The sequence below is a fragment of the Borostomias antarcticus genome (assembly GCF_949987555.1).
Source record: "Borostomias antarcticus genome assembly, chromosome: 10".
NCBI classification, from domain to species: Eukaryota; Metazoa; Chordata; class Actinopteri; order Stomiiformes; family Stomiidae; genus Borostomias; species Borostomias antarcticus.
The window spans coordinates 5,560,187-5,585,266 of record NC_140243.1 but is presented as its reverse complement, the minus strand read 5'-3'; the positions used below and the strand labels follow the sequence as shown (position 1 = coordinate 5,585,266).

The 25,080-nt window shown below is 41.8% G+C and overlaps 1 protein-coding gene across 1 annotated transcript; it reads right to left on the bottom strand.

Annotated features, from left to right (window-relative positions):
- Positions 1 to 2,055: 2,055 nt before the first annotated feature.
- On the bottom strand, positions 2,056 to 17,681 carry LOC311313726 (calcium-activated chloride channel regulator 1-like; the record flags this gene model as incomplete). Its single annotated transcript, XM_084443903.1, has 13 exons — positions 2,056 to 2,447; positions 2,588 to 2,821; positions 2,949 to 3,113; positions 3,210 to 3,480; positions 3,679 to 3,894; positions 4,002 to 4,108; positions 4,232 to 4,400; positions 4,552 to 4,776; positions 4,910 to 5,131; positions 16,223 to 16,320; positions 16,412 to 16,562; positions 16,782 to 16,919; positions 17,535 to 17,681. 13 exons carry the CDS (start codon positions 17,679 to 17,681, stop codon positions 2,056 to 2,058), a joined length of 2,535 nt encoding a protein of 844 aa, XP_084300029.1.
- Between the last annotated feature and the right edge of the window lie 7,399 nt (positions 17,682 to 25,080).

Here is a 25,080-nt window from a genome sequence, read left to right as displayed (position 1 = left end):
GGCCGATGTTTGAGTTGAGGGTAAGTGCCGTACTTCACAATGGGAGAAGTAACTAATTTTGCGACAGTACTGGCAGCGCGTTTTCCTCTTATCACCACTAGATGGCAATCATGTCACGTCAAAGCAGCGACAAAAATACTGTACTGTACTTGGAGGTTTGATTTGTACTTGTAAATTTGATGCGTAGCTGTGCTGTGAACTTAGGCCGACAATGTGTAACTGCAAATCAGATGTCAGATCAGATGCAGATCAGCCTAACTGCAGCTTTGAAATTATTTAGCACATATTTGTCATTTGTTCACAAAACCTCGTGGACAGCTAGATCTCCTTAAGGTTCCGAAAATGTTTATCTACACATTCACACATTTGAATGAATTGTTTTCACAAAGTTTTCATACATTCAGATATGGTGATACAAGTTAGCCTACATGTTACAAGTTACACGTTACCATGGGGCCTAATTCTGGCGCTAATTTAAAGGAGTAGTAAAGGGAAAATGCATGTTTAGCCCTGTTTTAAGGTTAGGCTAGCCTACTTATGATCATATACAATGGTTCAGATCAAAACGTTGACAAAACTAGCACTTTTGAGAAAGTCTGATAATTGCTCTACCACCGTTTAGGTCATACAATGGATGTGGGTGGGTATCTTGAAAAATCTTTCAAAAACATGTTAAACTCTCGATTTCAAAGACAATAAACTTTTGATCTGAACCATTGTATATGATCACAAGTAACCTTAAAACAGGGCTAAACATGCATTTTCCCTTTACTACTCCTTTAACTTCGAGACCCCCGCAGACATTCATAATACGCCCCATGGCTACCCACCACATTTCCTGTACCAGACAGACAGATCGCTTGATCGATAGACCACGACGGCTCCATGGACACTGTGCACTAAGTAGTACTAATGTTCGGGAGCCAGAGATCTCTAGAAAGTAGGATCAAAAGCAACGAACCATGACAGACAGCAAATTGCTCTCATAGCATCCATTTGCAGTTGCCTATAGGCTAGTAACAGCTAGGATGTGAATGTGTGCGACACCATTTTTATTTAGGCTACATTGAGCAACAAAATTGAAGATTATAATAATATGATTGTGGGGTTGACACATCAGTTTTCTTCAGTCACTTTTAAAGGTGCAGTGTATAGTTTCTGGCGCCATCTAGTGGTGCAGATTGTAACCAACTCAATACAGTTACATTAAATTCAACATGGCGGCCTCCGTGGTTATATTATACCTCCATGCGTGGAGTGGGTCCCTCTTTTTATATTTATATTGTAGATGTAGATATAAATAGTGCCCATTCTAAGGTAAGGAAAATGCAACATTCTTATTTTCATTATAGCCTACACTAATTCAAACATACTTATGGAATTACAGGTATATTCAATTTCTGCCAAATCCATACATTTTATTTACACCAATAGATGTCACCAAAACAAAACGCTGCACCTTTAAGCTTAGCTTTATTAGGCTATATGAGCACAATCATGTGATTTAAACACTTCAATGAGCATGGTAAGAGAAGGGACAATCTACATGAAAAGGGTTCAATCAAATTCTTCATTTAAATTACCAGGGGACTTTCCAATACTTTAATTTTAATGCATTAGTCTAAGACAGCTAACTATAAGTGACATTTTTTATTTACAGTGCACACTTACTGCAACCTTTGACCAGCAGGTGGCAGTGCTGGCATTAAACCCCTTCCAGGACCGTGGTGCATATAGGTGATTGTAATCTCTCCATTGTGCATGCCCTTCCCTCTCTGTTTTCCTGTTAAGCATAGGCTACACTAAACAATTAACATTTACAAATACTGATATTACATAGAGTATCAAAGTTTTGGACCAAGAGTATTCACTTTTCACTGAAACTTTCACAAGCATTTACAATGTAGCCTTGATTTGGTTATTTCAGAGACAGACAAAACATAATTGTTGAAGGTCATTCATTTCTATAGACCTGGTTATTCACTTTAAATGCTATTGTAACCCTGAGACAGACAAAGCACAATTGTTGAAGGTCATTCATTTCTATAGACTTGGTTATTCACTTGCTATTGTAGCCCTTTTTCGCTTTAGTGCAATCCCTGTCACAATAGCAACCAGGCAGGCTACTGTTGTTACCACAGTGACTGATATGACAATGGTGTAATTCACTGTGCTACCGGTAGGAGTAGGAGGAGGCACAGCAACAAACTTTGTCACTTGAGCAAAGTTAGATGCTTCGGACCATAGTTTATCTTTGTCCAGTGCTTTAGCTACAAAGAACAGTGTGGTGCCATTTCTGATGGTGCCGTTGCTGTGAGTGAAAGAGAACCTTTCTAAGGATCCAGATTGTTTTGGTGGCAGACTGGACGTGTTGATCAGATGAGCATCGCTGAAGTTGGATCTGAGGAGTCCAAGGTCTTCACTGTAGCGGATTTCATAGGCTTGTGCTGAGAACATTGAAATGTCAAGTACAGTTAGCCTACACGTGAGGATTGAATGATCTACTACAAACACACTGCGGCGCAGATTACTAACAACTCCTATTTTAGCCAAGTGATCATGTGGACGTGTAGGCCTCAGCTCTCACCTGTGCCCTGGTCGTAGTCTTCTCCAGGTGCTGTCCAGGTGAGCAGCACTTTGCCTTCCTGCATCACTGCACTCAGGTCTGTGATTTTGTTGGGGGGGAATTGTGGAGCAGGAGCACCAGGGGGGATTTCCACTGAGAAGCTCTCTCCTATGGCTGTCCTGGTGAAGCTGCCCACGTCGGCCTGGAGGTCCTCCTCACTGACGGGGGGCTTTGGTGGGTTTAGAACCACCGTTCCTGAAGAGATCAAGGAAACAAACAACTAACAACTAAGAATTACACCAGTAAGAATTACCACTGTAGTTGAATTATATAGCATCTTCCGAATGAACAGAATGTTAATTATTGGGTACGTTCACAATACCGTCAATCACATATCCAGGTATGTAGAGGGCACCATTGTGTCTCTTTAGGGAGAATGTGGCTTTGCCATCTCTATTCTGTACTTTGATTTTCAAGCTGTATTTTCCACCCTTTTTTTGAATGAAGTATCTGGAATAGATGCCATCGTGCCTGAAAGCATCAGCACCTGAAGAAATTGAATATACAGTAGTATGTTGAGTAATCATGAAAGTATTCAAATTACATTTGATCAGGAGGATTTAAACCTGTATATGTAAGTCACCTGCTCCGTTATCCAACAGCTGTAGCTCATATGTTTCCCCAGTGATATTCACCAGAGTGGCCCTCACATCTGCACGTTTGACTGGAACTCCTCTCTGGCTGACCTCTGCGTAAACCACCATGGGTGTGCTGCCATCACTGGACTGTTGGTTCACGTGAGTTTTGACCATGACGGGTGGCACATCTTCCTTGGATGCACGACTCGTCACGGTCATTGACAGCGACTGAGAGGTGGCCTGCTTATTTATAAGGGTGTATTTCCACTCTCCTGTCTTGAATGCAACAAGTTAGAGAATATGTATCAACATTCAATAAATAAAATCATCAGTCCATCAATTATTTATCAATTCCCTGTTCCACAACCTTCTGCAGTGTCTAAATGCACCAAAAAAGATGTGTATACGTTAAAATCAATTTATGTTCATATTCATCCCAATGCACATTTGTAGTGTATGTACACAGTGACTCACGTTTGCAGTTCCTGGAATATCTAGAGTGAATGAATTTGAAGACGCGACATTTGTGAACTGAGGTGTATCATAGACCTCTCCCATGGGGCTATACACAAGGATCTCAGGTGGACTTGTCTCATAAAGAACCAGAAAGCTAGTGTCATTGCCAACTGTCTTGTCAATTGACAGAGATCCATTAAACATATGTGAGGTTTTTGATCCAGTGCTTTCAAGCTGGAATGAGAATGAATGAATGAGATAATGTACTAGTTACTGAATGTTCTTATCATACACAGTATACATTTTTCATCATTTCCAGATTTCCTCCATCGCCACCTCACCTGAATTGTCTGCTTTGTCAGATTTCCATCAGACGTTGTCAGTGAGGCAAACACATTCACAAGTTGATTGCTATCCAAACTTTCAATGGCTGTAAAGTACTTCCCACCTCCACCATGAATGAGATGAAAGTACAGAAATGTCCAAATAAATGTTACTACGTACTTAGTTTAAACTGCTGTATAATAGATTTGAATAGAAGGCTGTATTTGTGCACATTCATTTGCCCTACCTGATATGTCAGCCATTACATGCAGACCTGTGTGTGCATTTGGTCCAAGGCAAATTGTGTGCACAATTGCTCGACTCTCATTAACCAATGGCAAACAATCAATGTTTGACTCCCCATCAGTAAGGAAAATTATTTCATTTCCACTTGTGCTGCCATTCACCGTGATTACCTGAAGAGGGGTAGGTATTTGGAAATGCACAGTGATATATTGATGAGAATTACAGCATGATTAGAATACTGTACATAATGCAATTTGGAAATGTATTGATTTATTTCACATTTTAAAACTATTGTTCAAGTGCCATTTGCTCTTTCTTTACCTCCAGACCTTTCCTCAGCCCCTCACAGATTGCTGTTCCCCCATTAGCTACCGTTGGCAGAGAGGCCACAAGTTGATCTCGGGATGTGCCGCCGTCGATCAAAGTTAAATGTTTTCTTATCACGGCAACACTGGTAAACGTCACAATACCAACATAAGCTTTCTCTTCGATAATCTTCTGTATGAAGAGTGATGCTGCTTGTCGCTGTCTCATGATTCTTGGGCCCTATTGAAAAGTAAAGTGTATTAGATACTGTAGAACAGTTGAACAAGATAGCCCCTGCTGCCAGATATTATATGGTCAATCAGAGATATTATTTGTTAATCATTGTATGTCTTTTATTACAAATAGTTCTTACATGCATGCTCCCTGACACATCAAGAACAAGAGAGACAATTCTTGTCTTTCTCTGAACCACGGTGAAGACGGGTGTTGGGCTTGATACCAGAGGTGGTACAGATACAGCTTTGTCTACAGACATGCTGGAGATAACTTCTTCCACACTGCGCTCACCACACATCCTGTTTTGCATGTTTGGAGCCAGAGTGTTGTGTGTGCTCTTTGTGCAGAAATCCTTAACCTGTTGATGGTTTTGCAAATATTCAGTATTTAATTAGCAATCACAATGTTACTGCATCAACAGAAGTGTAAGGTGTTCTGTATACATACTGAATGTAGGCTTTGAAGGTACATAATAGAAGCAGTGGTTTCCTGGTAGTTGTCAGGAATGAATGCACAGTCAGCGAATGGTAGCCCAGAGTTATCCTTGATGCAGTCCTTTGAGGGATCACTCAATCTAACTATATCCCCTCTTATGTCTTTGGAACATCTGAAAACAAGGAAAAACATTCAATGAATTAATATGATAATGGACCGCTCTTAGACCTTTTCATCATCAGTAGTCTAATCCAAAACTATATCGATGCTAGTGCTGGAAAGTTCATTTCGTCGTAATATATATGAGCATTGTGATTTGTCATTTGTGTTTGTCACTGGATGTTATAGAAGTTATGTAAAACTGTGGTGCTATGTCAGTTTTTGAATTAATGTGCAGTAATTGAACATTTGAAATAGGCTACTACTGTTTTGAAATTATACCTACAGTATAGGTGTCTCAGTAATTACCCATTATATAATATTAGGCCTACATTTGCATGTATTTACCAGGTAAATGTTTAGTAATTGGGGGACTATGAAAGGAACTGCGGTCAAGCCAGCCTTCAATTCGGAAATACAAGTCATGTGGGCCACAGCCAATTCCCCTTTGCGCAAACATTAGCGTAATTACGGTAAATCGTTTTTTCTCTTGGAAGGACTTATCACCGTCGCATTCACCGACAAGTAGTGAAGTCAAATAACGATGGTTTGATTAAAGAAGTGAAAGGCGGTTGTGGTGTGGCATTTCAAAATAAAGGACCTCTAAATTGTCATAACTATATTTCCTTAATATTCAGATTAGAAATAAAAGGAAATCGCCCATAATACTGCACCTACTCCAATCCAGAGAGCTAGCAGACCACCCATGGCTCTGGGTATATCCCAGTGATTTTCAGGACATTCTGATGTGGCATTTCAAAATGAAGGCCCTCTAAACTGTCCTATACGACCTACTGTTTCCTGCAATTTCAGATTAGGATTAAAAAAAGACCGCCCATAATGCATCAACACTTCCACTTCAGAGTACTAGTAGGCCACCTCAGGGTGTCACCCAGAGATGTTCAGGACATTCTGATGTGGCATTTCAAAATAAAGGCCCTCTAAACTGTCCTATACAACCTACTGTTTCCTGCAATTTCAGGTTAGGATTAAAAGGAGACCGCCCATAATGCATCAACACTTCCACTTCAGAGTACTAGTAGACCACCTCAGGGTGTCACCCAGTGATGTTCAGGACATTCTGATGTGGCATTTCAAAATAAAGGCCCCCTAAACTGTCCTATACGACCTACTGTTTCCTGCAATTTCAGATTAAGATTAAAATGAGACCGCCCATAATGCATCAACACTTCCACTTCAGAGTACTAGTAGGCCACCTCAGGGTGTCACCCAGTGATGTTCAGGACATTCTGATGTGGCATTTCAAAATAAAGGCCCTCTAAACTGTCCTATACAACCTACTGTTTCCTGCAATTTCATATTAGGATTAAAAGGAGACCGCCCATAATGCATCAACACTTCCACTTCAGCGTACTAGTAGACCACCTCAGGGTGTCACCCAGTGATTTTCAGGACATTCTGATGTGGCATTTCAAAATAAAGGCTCTCTAAACTGTCCTATACAACCTACTGTTTCCTGCATTTTCAGATTAGGATTAAAAGGAGACCGCCCATAATGCATCAACACTTCCACTATAGAGTACTAGTAGACCACCTCAGGGTGTCACCCAGTGATTTTCAGGACATTCTGATGTGGCATTTCAAAATAAAGGCTCTCTAAACTGTCCTATACAACCTACTGTTTCCTGCAATTTCAGATTAGGATTAAAAGAAGACCGCCCATAATGCATCAACACTTCCACGTCACAGTACTAGTAGACCACCTCAGGGTGTCACCCTGTGATTTATATGACATTCTGATGTGGCATTTCAAAATAAAGGCTCTCTAAACTGTCCTATACAACCTACTGTTTCCTGCATTTTCAGATTAGGATTAAAAGGAGACCGCCCATAATGCATCAACACTTCCACTATAGAGTACTAGTAGACCACCTCAGGGTGTCACCCAGTGATTTTCAGGACATTCTGATGTGGCATTTCAAAATAAAGGCTCTCTAAACTGTCCTATACAACCTACTGTTTCCTGCAATTTCAGATTAGGATTAAAAGAAGACCGCCCATAATGCATCAACACTTCCACGTCACAGTACTAGTAGACCACCTCAGGGTGTCACCCTGTGATTTATATGACATTCTGATGTGGCATTTCAAAATAAAGGCTCTCTAAACTGTCCTATACAACCTACTGTTTCCTGCATTTTCAGATTAGGATTAAAAGGACACCGCCCATAATGCATCAACACTTCCACTTCACAGTACTAGTAGACCACCTCAGGGTGTCTCCCTGTGATTTATTTGACATTCTGATGTGGCATTTCAAAATAAAGGCCCTCTAAACTGTCCTATATGACCTACTGTTTCCTGCAATTTCAGATTAGGATTAAAAGGAGACCGCCCATAATGCATCAACACTTCCACTTCAGAGTACTAGTAGACCACCTCAGGGTGTCACCCTGTGATTTATTTGACATTCTGATGTGGCATTTCAAAATAAAGGCCCTCTAAACTTTCCTATATGACCTACTGTTTCCTGCAATTTCAGATTAGGATTAAAAGGAGACTGCCCATAATGCATCAACACTTCCACTTCACAGTACTAGTAGACCACCTCAGGGTGTCTCCCTGTGATTTATTTGACATTCTGATGTGGCATTTCAAAATAAAGGCCCTCTAAACTGTCCTATATGACCTACTGTTTCCTGCAATTTCAGATTAAGATTAAAAGGAGACTGCCCATAATGCATCAACACTTCCACTTCAGAGTACTAGTAGACCACCTCAGGGTGTCACCCTGTGATTTATTTGACATTCTGATGTGGCATTTCAAAATAAAGGCCCTCTAAACTGTCCTATATGACCTACTGTTTCCTGCAATTTCAGATTAGGATTAAAAGGAGACCGCCCATAATGCATCAACACTTCCACTTCAGAGTACTAGTAGACCACCTCAGGGTGTCACCCTGTGATTTATATGACATTCTGATGTGGCATTTCAAAATAAAGGCCCTCTAAACTGTCCTATACGACCTACTGTTTCCTGCAATTTCAGATTAGGATTAAAAGAAGACCGCCCATAATGCATCAACACTTCCACATCACAGTACTAGTAGACCACCTCAGGGTGTCACCCTGTGATTTATATGACATTCTGATGTGGCATTTCAAAATAAAGGCTCTCTTAACTGTCCTATACAACCTACTGTTTCCTGCAATTTCAGATTAGGATTAAAAGGAGACCGCCCATAATGCATCAACACTTCCACTTCACAGTACTAGTAGACCACCTCAGGGTGTCACCCTGTGATTTATTTGACATTCTGATGTGGCATTTCAAAATAAAGGCCCTCTAAACTGTCCTATATGACCTACTGTTTCCTGCAATTTCAGATTAGGATTAAAAGGAGACCGCCCATAATGCATCAACACTTCCACTTCAGAGTACTAGTAGACCACCTCAGGGTGTCACCCTGTGATTAATTTGACATTCTGATGTGGCATTTCAAAATAAAGGCCCTCTAAACTGTCCTATATGACCTACTGTTTCCTGCAATTTCAGATTAGGATTAAAAGGAGACCGCCCATAATGCATCAACACTTCCACTTCAGAGTACTAGTAGACCACCTCAGGGTGTCACCCAGTGATTTTCAGGACATTCTGATGTGGCATTTCAAAATAAAGGCTCTCTAAACTGTCCTATACAACCTACTGTTTCCTGCATTTTCAGATTAGGATTAAAAGGAGACCGCCCATAATGCATCAACACTTCCACTTCACAGTACTAGTAGACCACCTGAGGATGTCACCCAGTGAATTTCAGGACATTCTGATGTGGCATTTCAAAATAAAGGCTCTCTAAACTGTCCTATACAACCTACTGTTTCCTGCAATTTCAGATTAGGATTAAAAGGAGACCGCCCATAATGCATCAACACTTCCACTTCAGAATACTAGTAGACCACCTCAGGGTGTCACCCTGTGATTTATATGACATTCTGATGTGGCATTTCAAAATAAAGGCTCTCTTAACTGTCCTATACAACCTACTGTTTCCTGCAATTTCAGATTAGGATTAAAAGGAGACCGCCCATAATGCATCAACACTTCCACTTCACAGTACTAGTAGACCACCTCAGGGTGTCACCCTGTGATTTATTTGACATTCTGATGTGGCATTTCAAAATAAAGGCCCTCTAAACTGTCCTATATGACCTACTGTTTCCTGCAATTTCAGATTAGGATTAAAAGGAGACCGCCCATAATGCATCAACACTTCCACTTCAGAGTACTAGTAGACCACCTCAGGGTGTCACCCTGTGATTAATTTGACATTCTGATGTGGCATTTCAAAATAAAGGCCCTCTAAACTGTCCTATATGACCTACTGTTTCCTGCAATTTCAGATTAGGATTAAAAGGAGACCGCCCATAATGCATCAACACTTCCACTTCAGAGTACTAGTAGACCACCTCAGGGTGTCACCCAGTGATTTTCAGGACATTCTGATGTGGCATTTCAAAATAAAGGCTCTCTAAACTGTCCTATACAACCTACTGTTTCCTGCATTTTCAGATTAGGATTAAAAGGAGACCGCCCATAATGCATCAACACTTCCACTTCACAGTACTAGTAGACCACCTGAGGATGTCACCCAGTGAATTTCAGGACATTCTGATGTGGCATTTCAAAATAAAGGCTCTCTAAACTGTCCTATACAACCTACTGTTTCCTGCAATTTCAGATTAGGATTAAAAGGAGACCGCCCATAATGCATCAACACTTCCACTTCAGAATACTAGTAGACCACCTCAGGGTGTCACCCAGTGATTTTCAGGACATTCTGATGTGGCATTTCAAAATAAAGGCTCTCTAAACTGTCCTATACAACCTACTGTTTCCTGCATTTTCAGATTAGGATTAAAAGGAGACCGCCCATAATGCATCAACACTTCCACTTCACAGTACTAGTAGACCACCTGAGGATGTCACCCAGTGAATTTCAGGACATTCTGATGTGGCATTTCAAAATAAAGGCTCTCTAAACTGTCCTATACAACCTACTGTTTCCTGCAATTTCAGATTAGGATTAAAAGGAGACCGCCCATAATGCATCAACACTTCCACTTCAGAGTACTAGTAGACCACCTCAGGGTGTCACCCAGTGATTTTCAGGACATTCTGATGTGGCATTTCAAAATAAAGGCTCTCTAAACTGTCCTATACAACATACTGTTTCCTGCAATATCAGATTAGGATTAAAAGGAGACCGCCCATAATGCATCAACACTTCCACTTCACAGTACTAGTAGACCATCTCAGGGTGTCACCCAGTGATTTTCAGTACATTCTGATGTGGCATTTCAAAATAAAGGCCCTCTAAACTGTCCTATATGACCTACTGTTTCCTGCAATTTCAGATTAGGATTAAATGGAGACCGCCCATAATGCATCAACACTTCCACTTCACAGTACTAGTAGACCACCTCAGGGTGTCACCCTGTGATTTATATGACATTCTGATGTGGCATTTCAAAATAAAGGCTCTCTAAACTGTCCTATACAACATACTGTTTCCTGCAATTTCAGATTAGGATTAAAAGGAGACCGCCCATAATGCATCAACACTTCCACTTCACAGTACTAGTAGACCATCTCAGGGTGTCACCCAGTGATTTTCAGTACATTCTGATGTGGCATTACAAAATAAAGGCCCTCTAAACTGTCCTATACAACCTACTGCTTCCTGCAATTTCAGATTAGGATTAAAAGGAGACCGCCCATAATGCATCAACACTTCCATGTCAGAGTACTACTAGACCACCTCAAGGTGTCACACAGTTATTTCCAGGACATTCTGATGTGGCATTACAAAATAAAGGCCCTCTAAACTGTCCTATATGACCTACTGTTTCCTCCAATTTCAGATTTGGATTACAAGGAGACCGCCCATAATGCATCAACACTTCCACTTCACAGTACTAGTAGACCACCTGAGGGTGTCACCCAGTGATTTTCAGGACATTCTGATGTGGCATTTCAAAATAAAGGCCCTCTAAACTGTCCTATATGACCTACTCTTTCCTGCAATTTCAGATTAGGATTAAAAGAAGACCGCCCATAATGCATCAACACTTCCATGTCACAGTACTAGTAGACCACCTCAGGGTGTCACCCTGTGATTTATATGACATTCTGATGTGGCATTTCAAAATAAATGCTCTCTAAACTGTCCTATACAACCTACTGTTTCCTGCATTTTCAGATTAGGATTAAAAGGAGACCGCCCATAATGCATCAACACTTCCACTATAGAGTACTAGTAGACCACCTCAGGGTGTCACCCAGTGATTTTCAGGACATTCTGATGTGGCATTTCAAAATAAAGGCTCTCTAAACTGTCCTATACAACCTACTGTTTCCTGCAATTTCAGATTAGGATTAAAAGAAGACCGCCCATAATGCATCAACACTTCCACGTCACAGTACTAGTAGACCACCTCAGGGTGTCACCCTGTGATTTATATGACATTCTGATGTGGCATTTCAAAATAAAGGCTCTCTAAACTGTCCTATACAACCTACTGTTTCCTGCATTTTCAGATTAGGATTAAAAGGAGACCGCCCATAATGCATCAACACTTCCACTTCACAGTACTAGTAGACCATCTCAGGGTGTCACCCAGTGATTTTCAGTACATTCTGATGTGGCATTTCAAAATAAAGGCCCTCTAAACTGTCCTATATGACCTACTGTTTCCTGCAATTTCAGATTAGGATTAAATGGAGACCGCCCATAATGCATCTCTGAAGTGGAAGTGTTGATGCATTATGGGCGGTCTCCTTTTAATCCTAATCTGAAATTGCAGGAAACAGTAGGTCATATAGGACAGTTTAGAGGGCCTTTATTTTGAAATGCCACATCAGAATGTCAAATAAATCACAGGGTGACACCCTGAGGTGGTCTACTAGTACTCTGAAGTGGAAGTGTTGATGCATTATGGGCGGTCTCCTTTTAATCCTAATCTGAAATTGCAGGAAACAGTAGGTCATATAGGACAGTTTAGAGGGCCTTTATTTTGAAATGCCACATCAGAATGTCAAATAAATCACAGGGAGACACCCTGAGGTGGTCTACTAGTACTGTGAAGTGGAAGTGTTGATGCATTATGGGCGGTGTCCTTTTAATCCTAATCTGAAAATGCAGGAAACAGTAGGTTGTATAGGACAGTTTAGAGAGCCTTTATTTTGAAATGCCACATCAGAATGTCATATAAATCACAGGGTGACACCCTGAGGTGGTCTACTAGTACTGTGACGTGGAAGTGTTGATGCATTATGGGCGGTCTTCTTTTAATCCTAATCTGAAATTGCAGGAAACAGTAGGTTGTATAGGACAGTTTAGAGAGCCTTTTTTTTTTAAATGCCACATCAGAATGTCCTGAAAATCACTGGGTGACACCCTGAGGTGGTCTACTAGTACTCTATAGTGGAAGTGTTGATGCATTATGGGCGGTCTCCTTTTAATCCTAATCTGAAAATGCAGGAAACAGTAGGTTGTATAGGACAGTTTAGAGAGCCTTTATTTTGAAATGCCACATCAGAATGTCATATAAATCACAGGGTGACACCCTGAGGTGGTCTACTAGTACTGTGACATGGAAGTGTTGATGCATTATGGGCGGTCTTCTTTTAATCCTAATCTGAAATTGCAGGAAACAGTAGGTTGTATAGGACAGTTTAGAGAGCCTTTATTTTGAAATGCCACATCAGAATGTCCTGAAAATCACTGGGTGACACCCTGAGGTGGTCTACTAGTACTCTGAAGTGGAAGTGTTGATGCATTATGGGCGGTCTCCTTTTAATCCTAATCTGAAATTGCAGGAAACAGTAGGTCATATAGGACAGTTTAGAGGGCCTTTATTTTGAAATGCCACATCAGAATGTCATATAAATCACAGGGTGACACCCTGAGGTGGTCTATTAGTACTGTGAAGTGGAAGTGTTGATGCATTATGGGCGGTCTCCCTTTAATCCTAATCTGAAATTGCAGGAAACAGTAGGTTGTATAGGACTGTTTAGAGAGCCTTTATTTTGAAATGCCACATCAGAATGTCCTGAAAATCACTGGGTGACACCCTGAGGTGGTCTACTAGTACTGTGACGTGGAAGTGTTGATGCATTATGGGCGGTCTCCTTTTAATCCTAATCTGAAATTGCAGGAAACAGTAGGTCATATAGGACAGTTTAGAGGGCCTTTATTTTGAAATGCCACATCAGAATGTACTGAAAATCACTGGGTGACACCCTGAGATGGTCTACTAGTACTGTGAAGTGGAAGTGTTGATGCATTATGGGCGGTCTCCTTTTAATCCTAATCTGAAAATGCAGGAAACAGTAGGTTGTATAGGACAGTTTAGAGAGCCTTTATTTTGAAATGCCACATCAGAATGTCCTGAAAATCACTGGGTGACACCCTGAGGTGGTCTACTAGTACTCTGAAGTGGAAGTGTTGATGCATTATGGGCGGTCTCCTTTTAATCCTAATCTGAAATTGCAGGAAACAGTAGGTCATATAGGACAGTTTAGAGGGCCTTTATTTTGAAATGCCACATCAGAATGTCAAATTAATCACAGGGTGACACCCTGAGGTGGTCTACTAGTACTCTGAAGTGGAAGTGTTGATGCATTATGGGCGGTCTCCTTTTAATCCTAATCTGAAATTGCAGGAAACAGTAGGTCATATAGGACAGTTTAGAGGGCCTTTATTTTGAAATGCCACATCAGAATGTCAAATAAATCACAGGGTGACACCCTGAGGTGGTCTACTAGTACTGTGAAGTGGAAGTGTTGATGCATTATGGGCGGTCTCCTTTTAATCCTAATCTGAAATTGCAGGAAACAGTAGGTTGTATAGGACAGTTAAGAGAGCCTTTATTTTGAAATGCCACATCAGAATGTCATATAAATCACAGGGTGACACCCTGAGGTGGTCTACTAGTACTGTGATGTGGAAGTGTTGATGCATTATGGGCGGTCTTCTTTTAATCCTAATCTGAAATTGCAGGAAACAGTAGGTCGTATAGGACAGTTTAGAGGGCCTTTATTTTGAAATGCCACATCAGAATGTCATATAAATCACAGGGTGACACCCTGAGGTGGTCTACTAGTACTGTGACATGGAAGTGTTGATGCATTATGGGCGGTCTTCTTTTAATCCTAATCTGAAATTGCAGGAAACAGTAGGTTGTATAGGACAGTTTAGAGGGCCTTTATTTTGAAATGCCACATCAGAATGTCCTGAACATCACTGGGTGACACCCTGAGGTGGCCTACTAGTACTCTGAAGTGGAAGTGTTGATGCATTATGGGCAGTCTCCTTTTAATCTTAATCTGAAATTGCAGGAAACAGTAGGTCGTATAGGACAGTTTAGGGGGCCTTTATTTTGAAATGCCACATCAGAATGTCCTGAACATCACTGGGTGACACCCTGAGGTGGTCTACTAGTACTCTGAAGTGGAAGTGTTGATGCATTATGGGCGGTCTCCTTTTAATCCTAACCTGAAATTGCAGGAAACAGTAGGTTGTATAGGACAGTTTAAAGGGCCTTTATTTTGAAATGCCACATCAGAATGTCCTGAACATCTCTGGGTGACACCCTGAGGTGGCCTACTAGTACTCTGAAGTGGAAGTGTTGATGCATTATGGGCGGTCTTTTTTTAATCCTAATCTGAAATTGCAGGAAACAGTAGGTCGTATAGGACAGTTTAGAGGGCCTTCATTTTGAAATGCCACATCAGAATGTCCTGAAAATCACTGGGATATACCCAGAGCCATGGGTGGTCTGCTAGCTCTCTGGATTGGAGTAGGTGCAGTATTATGGGCGATTTCCTTTTATTTCTAATCTGAATATTAAGGAAATATAATTATGACAATTTAGAGGTCCTTTATTTTGAAATGCCACACCACAACCGCCTTTCACTTCTTTAATCAAACCATCGTTATTTGACTTCACTACTTGTCGGTGAATGCGACGGTGATAAGTCCTTCCAAGAAAAAAAAAACGATTTACCGTAATTACGCTAATGTTTGCGCAAAGGGGAATTGGCTGTGGCCCACATGACTTGTATTTCCGAATTGAAGGCTGGCTTGACCGCAGTTGAAAGGAAGGGTTGCCAAAAAATGTTCAGAGTAAGTTAATTTAGCAATAGAAATCCATAAGCCTAGGGCCAATGGACAATAAATAAACTACCGGTGGAATGGTGGTGGAGCAATAGCAGGAGCATTTTAGATTACTAGCGGACCGCTGTCCCTGATGCTAATAATCCGCCAGAGGTCCGCTTGCCATTCGATGTGCCAATGGCCAGAAACCCTCCGGTTTCAGCCGGAGGTCCGCCAGCTCGTCCATCGGGGACCCACTGTAGGTCCGCTAGCCTTGTGTTCTACCTGGTCTCACTTGGCAGACTTCAGAATTCGACGTTTGTCCATTGCCTCCAAACGTCATTTCTAGACAATGTGAGACCAGGCTGTTGTGTTATATTCCGCCGGAGGTCCGCCAACTCATCCATCGGGGACCCACTGTAGGTCCGCTAGCCTTGTGTTATCTGGGTTTATCCAGCGCAGTCGTTGTTTAGCGGTGAAAGGTGATGATGATTATAAGGGCCTACAAGCAAGCTGCAGGGTCCCCCCAAAAAACAAGAGGTCCCTCTTTCTATTACGAAATTATTCTGCATGTAGTGTATGTATTCTGCATCAGTCACACCAATGCTGCATCAGAATTCAAATTAAGCCACAAATAATGCAATACAGATGAAAAACACTCTATTTCAGAAAAATGACAATGGAAAGGTAGCAATAGAGATTTGATCAGATCAGTGTTTAAAATGTCACCTTGTTGCCTCAATGTTGCCTCCAGACATGTAAAATGGTTGTTCTTCATTATATTCATCATAAACTCCCCATCGTAGATGGGCCCACTCATGCACGAACAACCGACCTGCAAATGTAAAAAAAATCTCTATAGTTGGTTTGATGTTCCTAAAGTAGTATGTTATGTTATGTCACTTGAGATCACTTGTGCGTCTTACCTCTGGGTCCATAGTGATTAAGGAGCTCATCATCTAACATAAATCTTGGAGTGAGATGAATGTACTGTCCCTGAGATCCACATTGACCATATTGCAGAGTGTAAGGATTATCTCCATATACAGGATTTGGCTCGTCAATCACAACGTTGGCCTGAAATTAAGACAATACAGATACATCTGAGCAAAATACGTACTGTAGATTCAACATTATGTAACTTCTCAATGGTATTTCAAAGAGATCAGTCTACAGTATCGACTGGTTAGCATAAAATAATCCACATTTAATTTAAGTAATAGGTTGAGCAGCTATTTACAGATTTTTCAAATCTATCTTTGTGTGCCTTCATACTGCAACCTCTCAGTAGCCTACCTTGTCATAGAGCTCAGTCTGTGCACTGGAGTAGGTTCCACTGGACCAATTTGGTGGCACTAATATTGTGACCTCCTTGAGGTAGAACCTTTTCTGTGTCGCTTCAAATAGATACTGAGAGCCGTCTTTTATCATGTCCTAAATTAATTTTAAAGAGTAAAAAGAGAACAAAAAGGACAAACAAGTGCACAGTAAACATGTTGTCCTCCACCAATGATTTATCGCCCCTTTGTGCCAGTGAAGCACTGGAAGCAAGTGTAAACATTTAGCAGCCATTTGCAGTTCTTTTTCTGATATTCGCTTGGTGCCTCACATATGGGATACGCTCGCACGTGATTCCTTGGGAAGCCTTTCAAAGTGTCTGTCTATTGGATAGACTGGCCAGGCGTGACCAGGGAGGTCCCACCTCCCTATATAGTCACCTATGACCAGCCGGACTGTCTTTCTCCTTCTTTTCCCATGTTCTCTTCATGTTCTAAATGGATGTAAAATGTCCATACATTCCCTCCACCCTCAGGATCACCTCCAGGGAGCAGGGGACAGAGTAGTATTTTCAGTAAATTATGTCTCGCAATGTATCGCAATATGTATTCATTGTATCGTATCGCAATGTATCGTGATACAATCGTTTCATGACCCATGTATCGTCATATGTTTTGTATCGTGAGGTCCTTGCCAATATCCAGCCCTACGGTACACCTGAAATTTGTTGACACTTTGACCTTTCTCACGTCTTGGTGCTTTGTAATTTACCTGGAGTCTTTCAATGAGGTGTGGGTCTTCAGACACTGCAGGGTTGATGGCGATCAGAATGTCTCTGTATCCATTTCCATCCAGCCTGATCCCACAGGAAGATCCCGACAAGAAAAACAGCAGCAGCACAACCACTTCAAAGGCCATGGTGTACTTTGTGATCTGGGCTCGACCATTAACCCATATATATATTCTGTCCCAGACAACTGTTGCCAACAGGAAGAAAATGAGTCATTCAAACAGGTTATTCATAAACCAGGCAGAGTATGGAGAATAATTTATTCCCTGTGTGAACTTCAGGCATTTATATTTTGTCATTTTGGCAGAAATCCAGCTCATCAAAGATAGGAATACAGTTCATCATTGTAGACTTCCATGCCTTACTTTATACATCCATATACTGTATATAACAAGTGCACAGTAAACATGTCCCCCACCAATGATATCACACACCCGTCTGTCAGAAGCAGTGGAAGCAATTGCAAACATTTAGGAGTCATTTGCAGATTTATTCTGACTAGTGCAAAGTGCCAGTTCAAAATGCACTTGCCTTGACATAGTTGCTCTGTGCGTTGGTATGCCTGCCTGTCGGGGCCATTCTGTGTGCACCCGTACAACTACAAATTACTTATGAATGTGATTGCTACAATATGCCTTATTAGATGTTTCTTAAATGCACTAAATAAAGGGAATTTATTTATATGAGAGGTTGCTTGAAATAAATCCCCTTCTCGTAAAAGCATGTACATTTCCAGCAATACATCATCTGTACTTGGTTTTGTAGATTAACTTTAATGCTGCTGAGTCTAAGCAAAATTCAAAATTCTGTCTGCGTTCAAGGAAGAGCATGTCTGGAGAGATTTCAATTGCCACCTCCAGCGGAGCTTCTCAGGCATCCCTGTGGAGGTTGGCGACATCGAGCATGAGTGGTCGGTGCTCAAAGCCTCCATTGCTGAAGCTGCGGCTGGGAGCTGTGGCCTGAGGGCCATAGGTACCTCAAGGGGCGGTAACCCTCGGACACCATGGTGGACAGCGGTGGTCAGGGAAGCCGTGCGACTGAAGAAGGAGGCCTTCCGGGATATGTTAGCCTGGGAGACCCCAGAAGCAGTTGCAGGGTATCGACTGGCCCGGAAAGCTGCGGCTTCGGCCCTGACCAAGGCAAAGCAGCGGGTGTGGGAGGAGTTCGGAGAAACCATGGAGAAGGACTTTCGGTCGGCACCAAAGTGTTTCTGGAAGACCATCAGACACCTCAGGAATGGAAAGCGGGGGACCATCCAAGCTGTATACAGCAAGGAGGGGATACTGCTGACCTCAACTGAGGAGGTTGTTGAGCGTTGGAAGGAGCATTTTGAGGAACTCAAATGGGGGGTCGTCAATTTCCTTGGAGGAGGTCACTGAGGTAGTCAAACAACTCCACGGTGGCAAAGCCCCAGGGACTGATGAGATCTGTCCAGAAATGCTGAAGGCACTGGGTGTTGAGGGGCTGTCTTGGTTGACACGCCTCTTTAACATTGCGTGGAAGTCTGGCTCAGTGCCAAAGTAGTGGCAGACTTGGGGTGGTGGTCCCAATATTCAAAAAAGGGGACCAGAGGATGTGTGCTAATTATAGAGGCATCACATTACTCAGCCTCCCAGGGAAAGTGTACTCCAAGGTGCTGGAAAGGAGGGTCCGGCCGATAGTCGAACCTCAGATCGAAGAAGAACAATGTGGATTTCGCCCTGGTCGTGGAACGACCGACCAGCTCTTCACTCTCGCGAGGATCTTGGAGGGGGCTTGGGAGTTTGCCCAACCTGTCTACATGTGTTTTGTGGCCTTGGAGAAGGCTTACGACCGGGTCCCTCGAGAGGTCTTGTGGAGGGTTATGCGGGAGTATGGGGTGAGGGGGTCCCTACTTAGGGCCATCCAATCCCTGTACACCCAGAGCGAGAGCTGTGTCCAGGTCCTCGGCAGTAAGTCGTCTTCCTTTCCGGTGGGTGTTGGCCTCTGCCACGGCTGCGCTTTGTCACCAATCCTGTTTGTGATTTTCATGGACAGGATATCGAGGCGTAGCCGTGGGGAGGTGGGTTTGCAGTTCGGTGAGCTGGAGATTGCGTCGCTGCTATTTGCAGATGATGTGGTCCTGATGGCATCATCTGCCTGCGACCTCCAGCACTCTCTGGATAGGTTTGCAACTGTGAGTGTGAAGCGGCTGGGATGAGAATCAGCACTTCTAAATCTGAGGCCATGGTTCTCAGCAGGAAACCGGTGGCCTGTCCGCTCCAATTAGGAAAAGAGTCCTTACCCCAAGTGAAGGAGTTCAAGTATCTGGGGGTCTTGTTCACAAGTGAGGGAACCATGGAGAGGGAGTTTGGCCGGAGAATCGGAGCAGCTGTAGTGGTTCTGCAGTCGCTTCACCGCACTGTTGTGATGAAAAGAGAGCGGAGCCAAAAGGCAAAGCTCTCGATCTACCGGTCTTTCTTCGTCCCCACCCTCACCTATGCTCATGAAGGATGGGGCGACCCGACCCCGGATAAGCGGATGAAGATGGATGGATGGACTGCTTTGCCTTTTATTAAAAAAAAAATCAACACACATTAAACTATAACCATGTGTAATTTATTCCACACAACACACATGCACAACAATAGCAACTTAAATCCGAATAAAATAAAATAAATGAAATGCCCTGTTTTTTTTTTTCTTTAGTTCATATAGTCTATGGTACCATTGTTGGTGCGCTTGTTGGAGCTCATATGGATCAAAAGACGGTCCTTTTGTTACTCACACTCTCGGTCAGTATTGAAGCAAAAAGCCTACTTCACGGTTCCAATCCTCCGACAGAAAAACACAGACCGTGTATCAGGATAACAATTCGCTGCACTATTAACATTAAACTCGATTAGCCACCCATATCAACTGTCGTACTTTCCTTTTTGGTTATCTCTCGGATTATAGAATTTTCCCACTCTCGCTCCTCATTAACCTTTTTTTCTCCTCCCCTTCCAGTCCCACCCTCTCATACATGTGATTGGACCAAAACAATTGTACCAACCTCATAATAGGCAAGAACATAATGAACTACATATTTTCCACCCTTTATACTCAGTAGCCTACACTCAAATAGTTATTTAAAAACAGTTTCCTTCATTGTAAATATCTCAATTTGACATCACCCAAAAATGAAACTTGTGCAAATGAAACACTTTCAAGGGCACTACATTAATTTATCAGATATTATTTTATGTCATTTCAATTCACAGCTATTTCAGTGGCATGACTAGCTTCTGTCCTACCAGTCTTGAACAGAAAACAAGCCAGCCACGCACATAAGCCAGGCTGGACCTGGCCTGGTTATACTTGCACCTCACCCCATTGTTTAGGGTTAGCTTGTTAGTGTAGTCAAGGTACTTTTTAGGGTTAGCTTGTTAGTGTAGTCAAGGTACAGTACTGTATGCGGTTTGTAATTTCCTGATAACCAAATAAGCTACCATAAAGTCCTTGTATTTCACATAATAGATTAGTTGGGTCTAGTAGTTTTTATAATATTTATAATTTTATAATATCGGATACATTAGAGTAGACTAATGATAGTTTTGACGAAGTCATATCTGTCAACAGTTTGGTCAGCTCTGTTTTTACAACAGTAGTAGGCATGCCTAAGCTTTCCTTGCTGAGTGGTTCCACTAGAACACATACAGTTCTTCATTGATGTCCACAATGCATTTGGATGGGTAGCTAATTACTACATGTGTGCGTGAGTCACTTTGGCTGATTGGCTTTCTTGTCCTAGTTGTAGTTGTTTAATTACTATCCCATTCCCAATACATTTGGCCTTGAACACTGAAACTACACTAAGGGCCTTGTGTTGACAGTCCTTCAGATTGCATATTTAGTTGGAATGCATTTTGCAGGTGGTCTATCAATGATAATTGTGTGAATGACAACAGGTGCAAAAGTGTGCTAGACAGCCCTATTTAAATGAGGGGATTTGCGTGTTGTATCCCACAATTGCACCATGGAAGAGGAGCGAAAACACAAACGCAGTAGGCTACTGTATTTAGATTTGCAACATACCAAAGGTTTGATCAATGATGTTCCTCATGCGGATATGGGCCGCATTGTATCTGCTCTCCGGGAGTATTTGGGTACAGAACTGGAATCATGATGAAGGGTTGTAGGGGATACGCGCTATCACCTAAAAATGAACATGACATATGAACTGAGATGATGCTTTGGTTCTGTTTAAGGATGGGCAAGGTTAACTGATTAAACATTAACCGAACCTAAAACAAAACACTTATCAGGAGAACATTGGCCTATGATGAGACTGGATTCCCCCCTCCCTTGGCTCACACACACCCATTAATTTATCCCGACCCACACCTGGGGAAAAAAACATTGCATATAGGCCTATTTGCCAGCCTATACAAGTTAAACAGGCCTACCGTTGCCTATGTGAAGCCTGACTGATGAACAAAAGGTTTTGCTAAATTAAATAATAGTTAAGCCTACTGCAGCGCAAACATAAAAATAATAAAAAATAATTTATATTATCATTTATTTATTATACACAATGAAGGAATTAGTACCTGCCCTTCAAAGGTACTAAATAGCACACGCAAATACTGTACAATCACTGAAACTGCTTTTAGGGTTAATAAGTCACTGAGCGTGTTCTACAATTATGTATTAGCATTTTCTCCTATCATATTTTGCATGCTAGGGTAGGCACGCCCCTTATTACATATTCATTTCAGCCAAAAGTACTAATTGGATAGAGCGTGCTGATTTGCGCACTTGAAGGACGCAATCCTCCATGCACACTGTTCATAGATCACCTGGCACATTTATTTGTGGGTAAGTCCTTTGCACACATTTTTATACATGCAAACCTTGAGTAGATCAGGCCCTAAGTGATTTAATAAAAGTATAGTCTATTCTACTCTGGGAAACTGCTGCAGTACATAGTTTAGACATGTAAACCTCCCTGGTTTGTTTAGTCCTTGTTTTACAGGATTCTCATACTGTAGGTCTATCATAGGTGTATCATCGTTCAAAAATAAATTACATATTTCCACTCCATCATTGTCACAAAGAAACATGCATCATGGGTGGGGGACAGCATGTTTACTGTGCACTTGCTGATTTTTGATTTCATTGGGCGAGGGAAATTTGCGCAGGTATATAACATAAATATATATATATAAAAATATAAATAGTACAAAATATCACAGCATTTAATCATTTCTGTTTATGTATTCAGAAAAAAATAGAAAGTTTATTTTCGCCATATATAACCAGTACAGGTACATTGGAATTCTTGTTATCACTTGTCCAAACAATATCTTATCAGTGCAAATGAATTATTGATTCCAGTCCTAGGCAACCAGACATTATAAGCTTCCCAATCTGGCAATTTACTATCTGTAGTCTAGCAGTATATCAAATTGATCATCGTCTACTGTACTTCCTTCTCATTCCCCCGGTCTGTCAATGACATCTTGACAAACATCTTGCCAAACAATTCCTGAGATAAGCAACGGTTTCTCAGTTTGTCCACATGAGATGAGATCTTCATTCCAGTAAATATGTTGTCCAAAACCCCATTTCTACATACTATATAAAGCTTCATGATTGCTGTCCATATAGTACCTCCAGTATGATAAAAATATACAATGGTACAAATGTGCTTTGGGTGAAATTAAAACATACCAAACAAACTATAACTATAACAGGAAGTAAGTTATCAATAATATTCTAAATAGGCCAAAATTGTTGATTTCTAACCAAAAACACCCCCATATTTGGCGACCTCATATTGTATAGTATGTAGTATAGTATGTAGTGCAGTAGTGTAGGCACAACTGTTACAGTGATATTCAAAATATGAACCCAATAAGTCAGACTAGATTTTTGGGGTCTGGCATTTTAAGACAATAGCGTGGTATTCAAAAGAGGTAAAATCATCAAAGGAGATGGTCCTGCAGCTGAGGGCATCTGTAGCTATGGTGACTGTTCCTCCACCTTTTTCCCCGCTTCTGATAGATTGAAAAAAACTGTAGTTGGGAGCAGAGGCTTCGATGAGGGCTGCTGGTCCATTTATACTTAGCCAGGTTTCAGTTAGGAACATACAGTCTAATTTACGTTCACATATAAGATCATTAATGAGAAAAGTTTTGCTTGGTAGGGACCTGACATTCAGGATCGCCATTGAAATAGCTTCCGGAGAAAGGGGCTGGCTCGCCTGACTAGTAGGCCTGGATGGTATATTCACTGGAACGGATATCAGGTTTTTCATATTAGATCCACCAGACTGTTTCCTTATGGTAATAGGGTTGCGGTGGGAGATAATTCGCTGAATGGCATATTCAGGTGGGCAAAATGTGTTATAAATATAAACGTCGCTATGCCAGGTCTATGGTGATGGAGCGCTGGTGAGATGGAGCTGGTGTAGCCCGAACCGTGGGTACAGGAGGTTTATGTTTAACAGTAGGCTGGTTGAGATGGGCCGGACTCACCCTGTATCAGACCCCGGGCGAGGTCCAGGACCAGGATTTCATGGCTAGCTCCATAGACATAGATAGCACGCGGGCACCTGCCCTGTTGGGGTGGAAGCCGTCCCTAGCAAAGAGGTCCCCACGGTCCCAGAAGGTGGTGAAGTTATCCGCAAAAGGGATGTTCATGCGGCAGCAGTATCCCTTTAGCCAGATGTGGAGGCTGCGCATCCGGCTGTACTTAACATCACCATATCGAGAAGAGGAAAAGGGTCCTGAGATTACACAGGTCTTTCCTGTCCCTGATACAGTTCTGATAAACGTTTTGAAGTCTTCTTTCAGCCGTTCTGATTGCTGGAGCTTGAGATCATTGGCACCAATGTGGATAATGACTGATGAGGCCTGGGGATGATCTTTGGCCAGCGAAGTGACAACGGAATTTATGTCCCGGACCTTTGCTCCTGGGAAGCAGTACTGTAGGTCTTGGCCTTAATGATGAGTACTATGCAGAGATCACAGCACAGAAAGCAACAATCATACATCATATCATATAGTTGAAGTTGATGAAGTCTTATAGTCTTATAAAATATAATTAAAATTATACTCTTCATGTCAGCAGGAATTTGTCAATGTGATAGTGTCATAAAACCAATTTTATGAACTCAGTGTCCACATCTGGGTCCATAAACTGTAGAGTTCAGCCAGTCCACTGAGCTTCTCAGCAGGAAGTTCACATTCAAATATGATGATTTCCGCCATTGCTTTACTGTTTTGTTTGTTTCTACCGGTGCACTGCATACAGTACATCTTTTGCTGTGTTAGCCGGTTGCATGCATAGGAGGTGACCATAAAGTAATTAAACATCAGGGGCCGGTTGCACGAAACACCTTAAGTTAATATTTCCCTTAAGTTCTGACTTAAAGGAGTAGTAAAGGGAAAATGCATGTTTAGCCCTGTTTTAAGGTTACTTATGATCATATACAATGGTTCAGATCAAAATGTTGACAAAACTAGCACTTTTGAGAAAGTCTGATAATTGCTCTACCACCGTTTAGGTCATACAATGGATGTG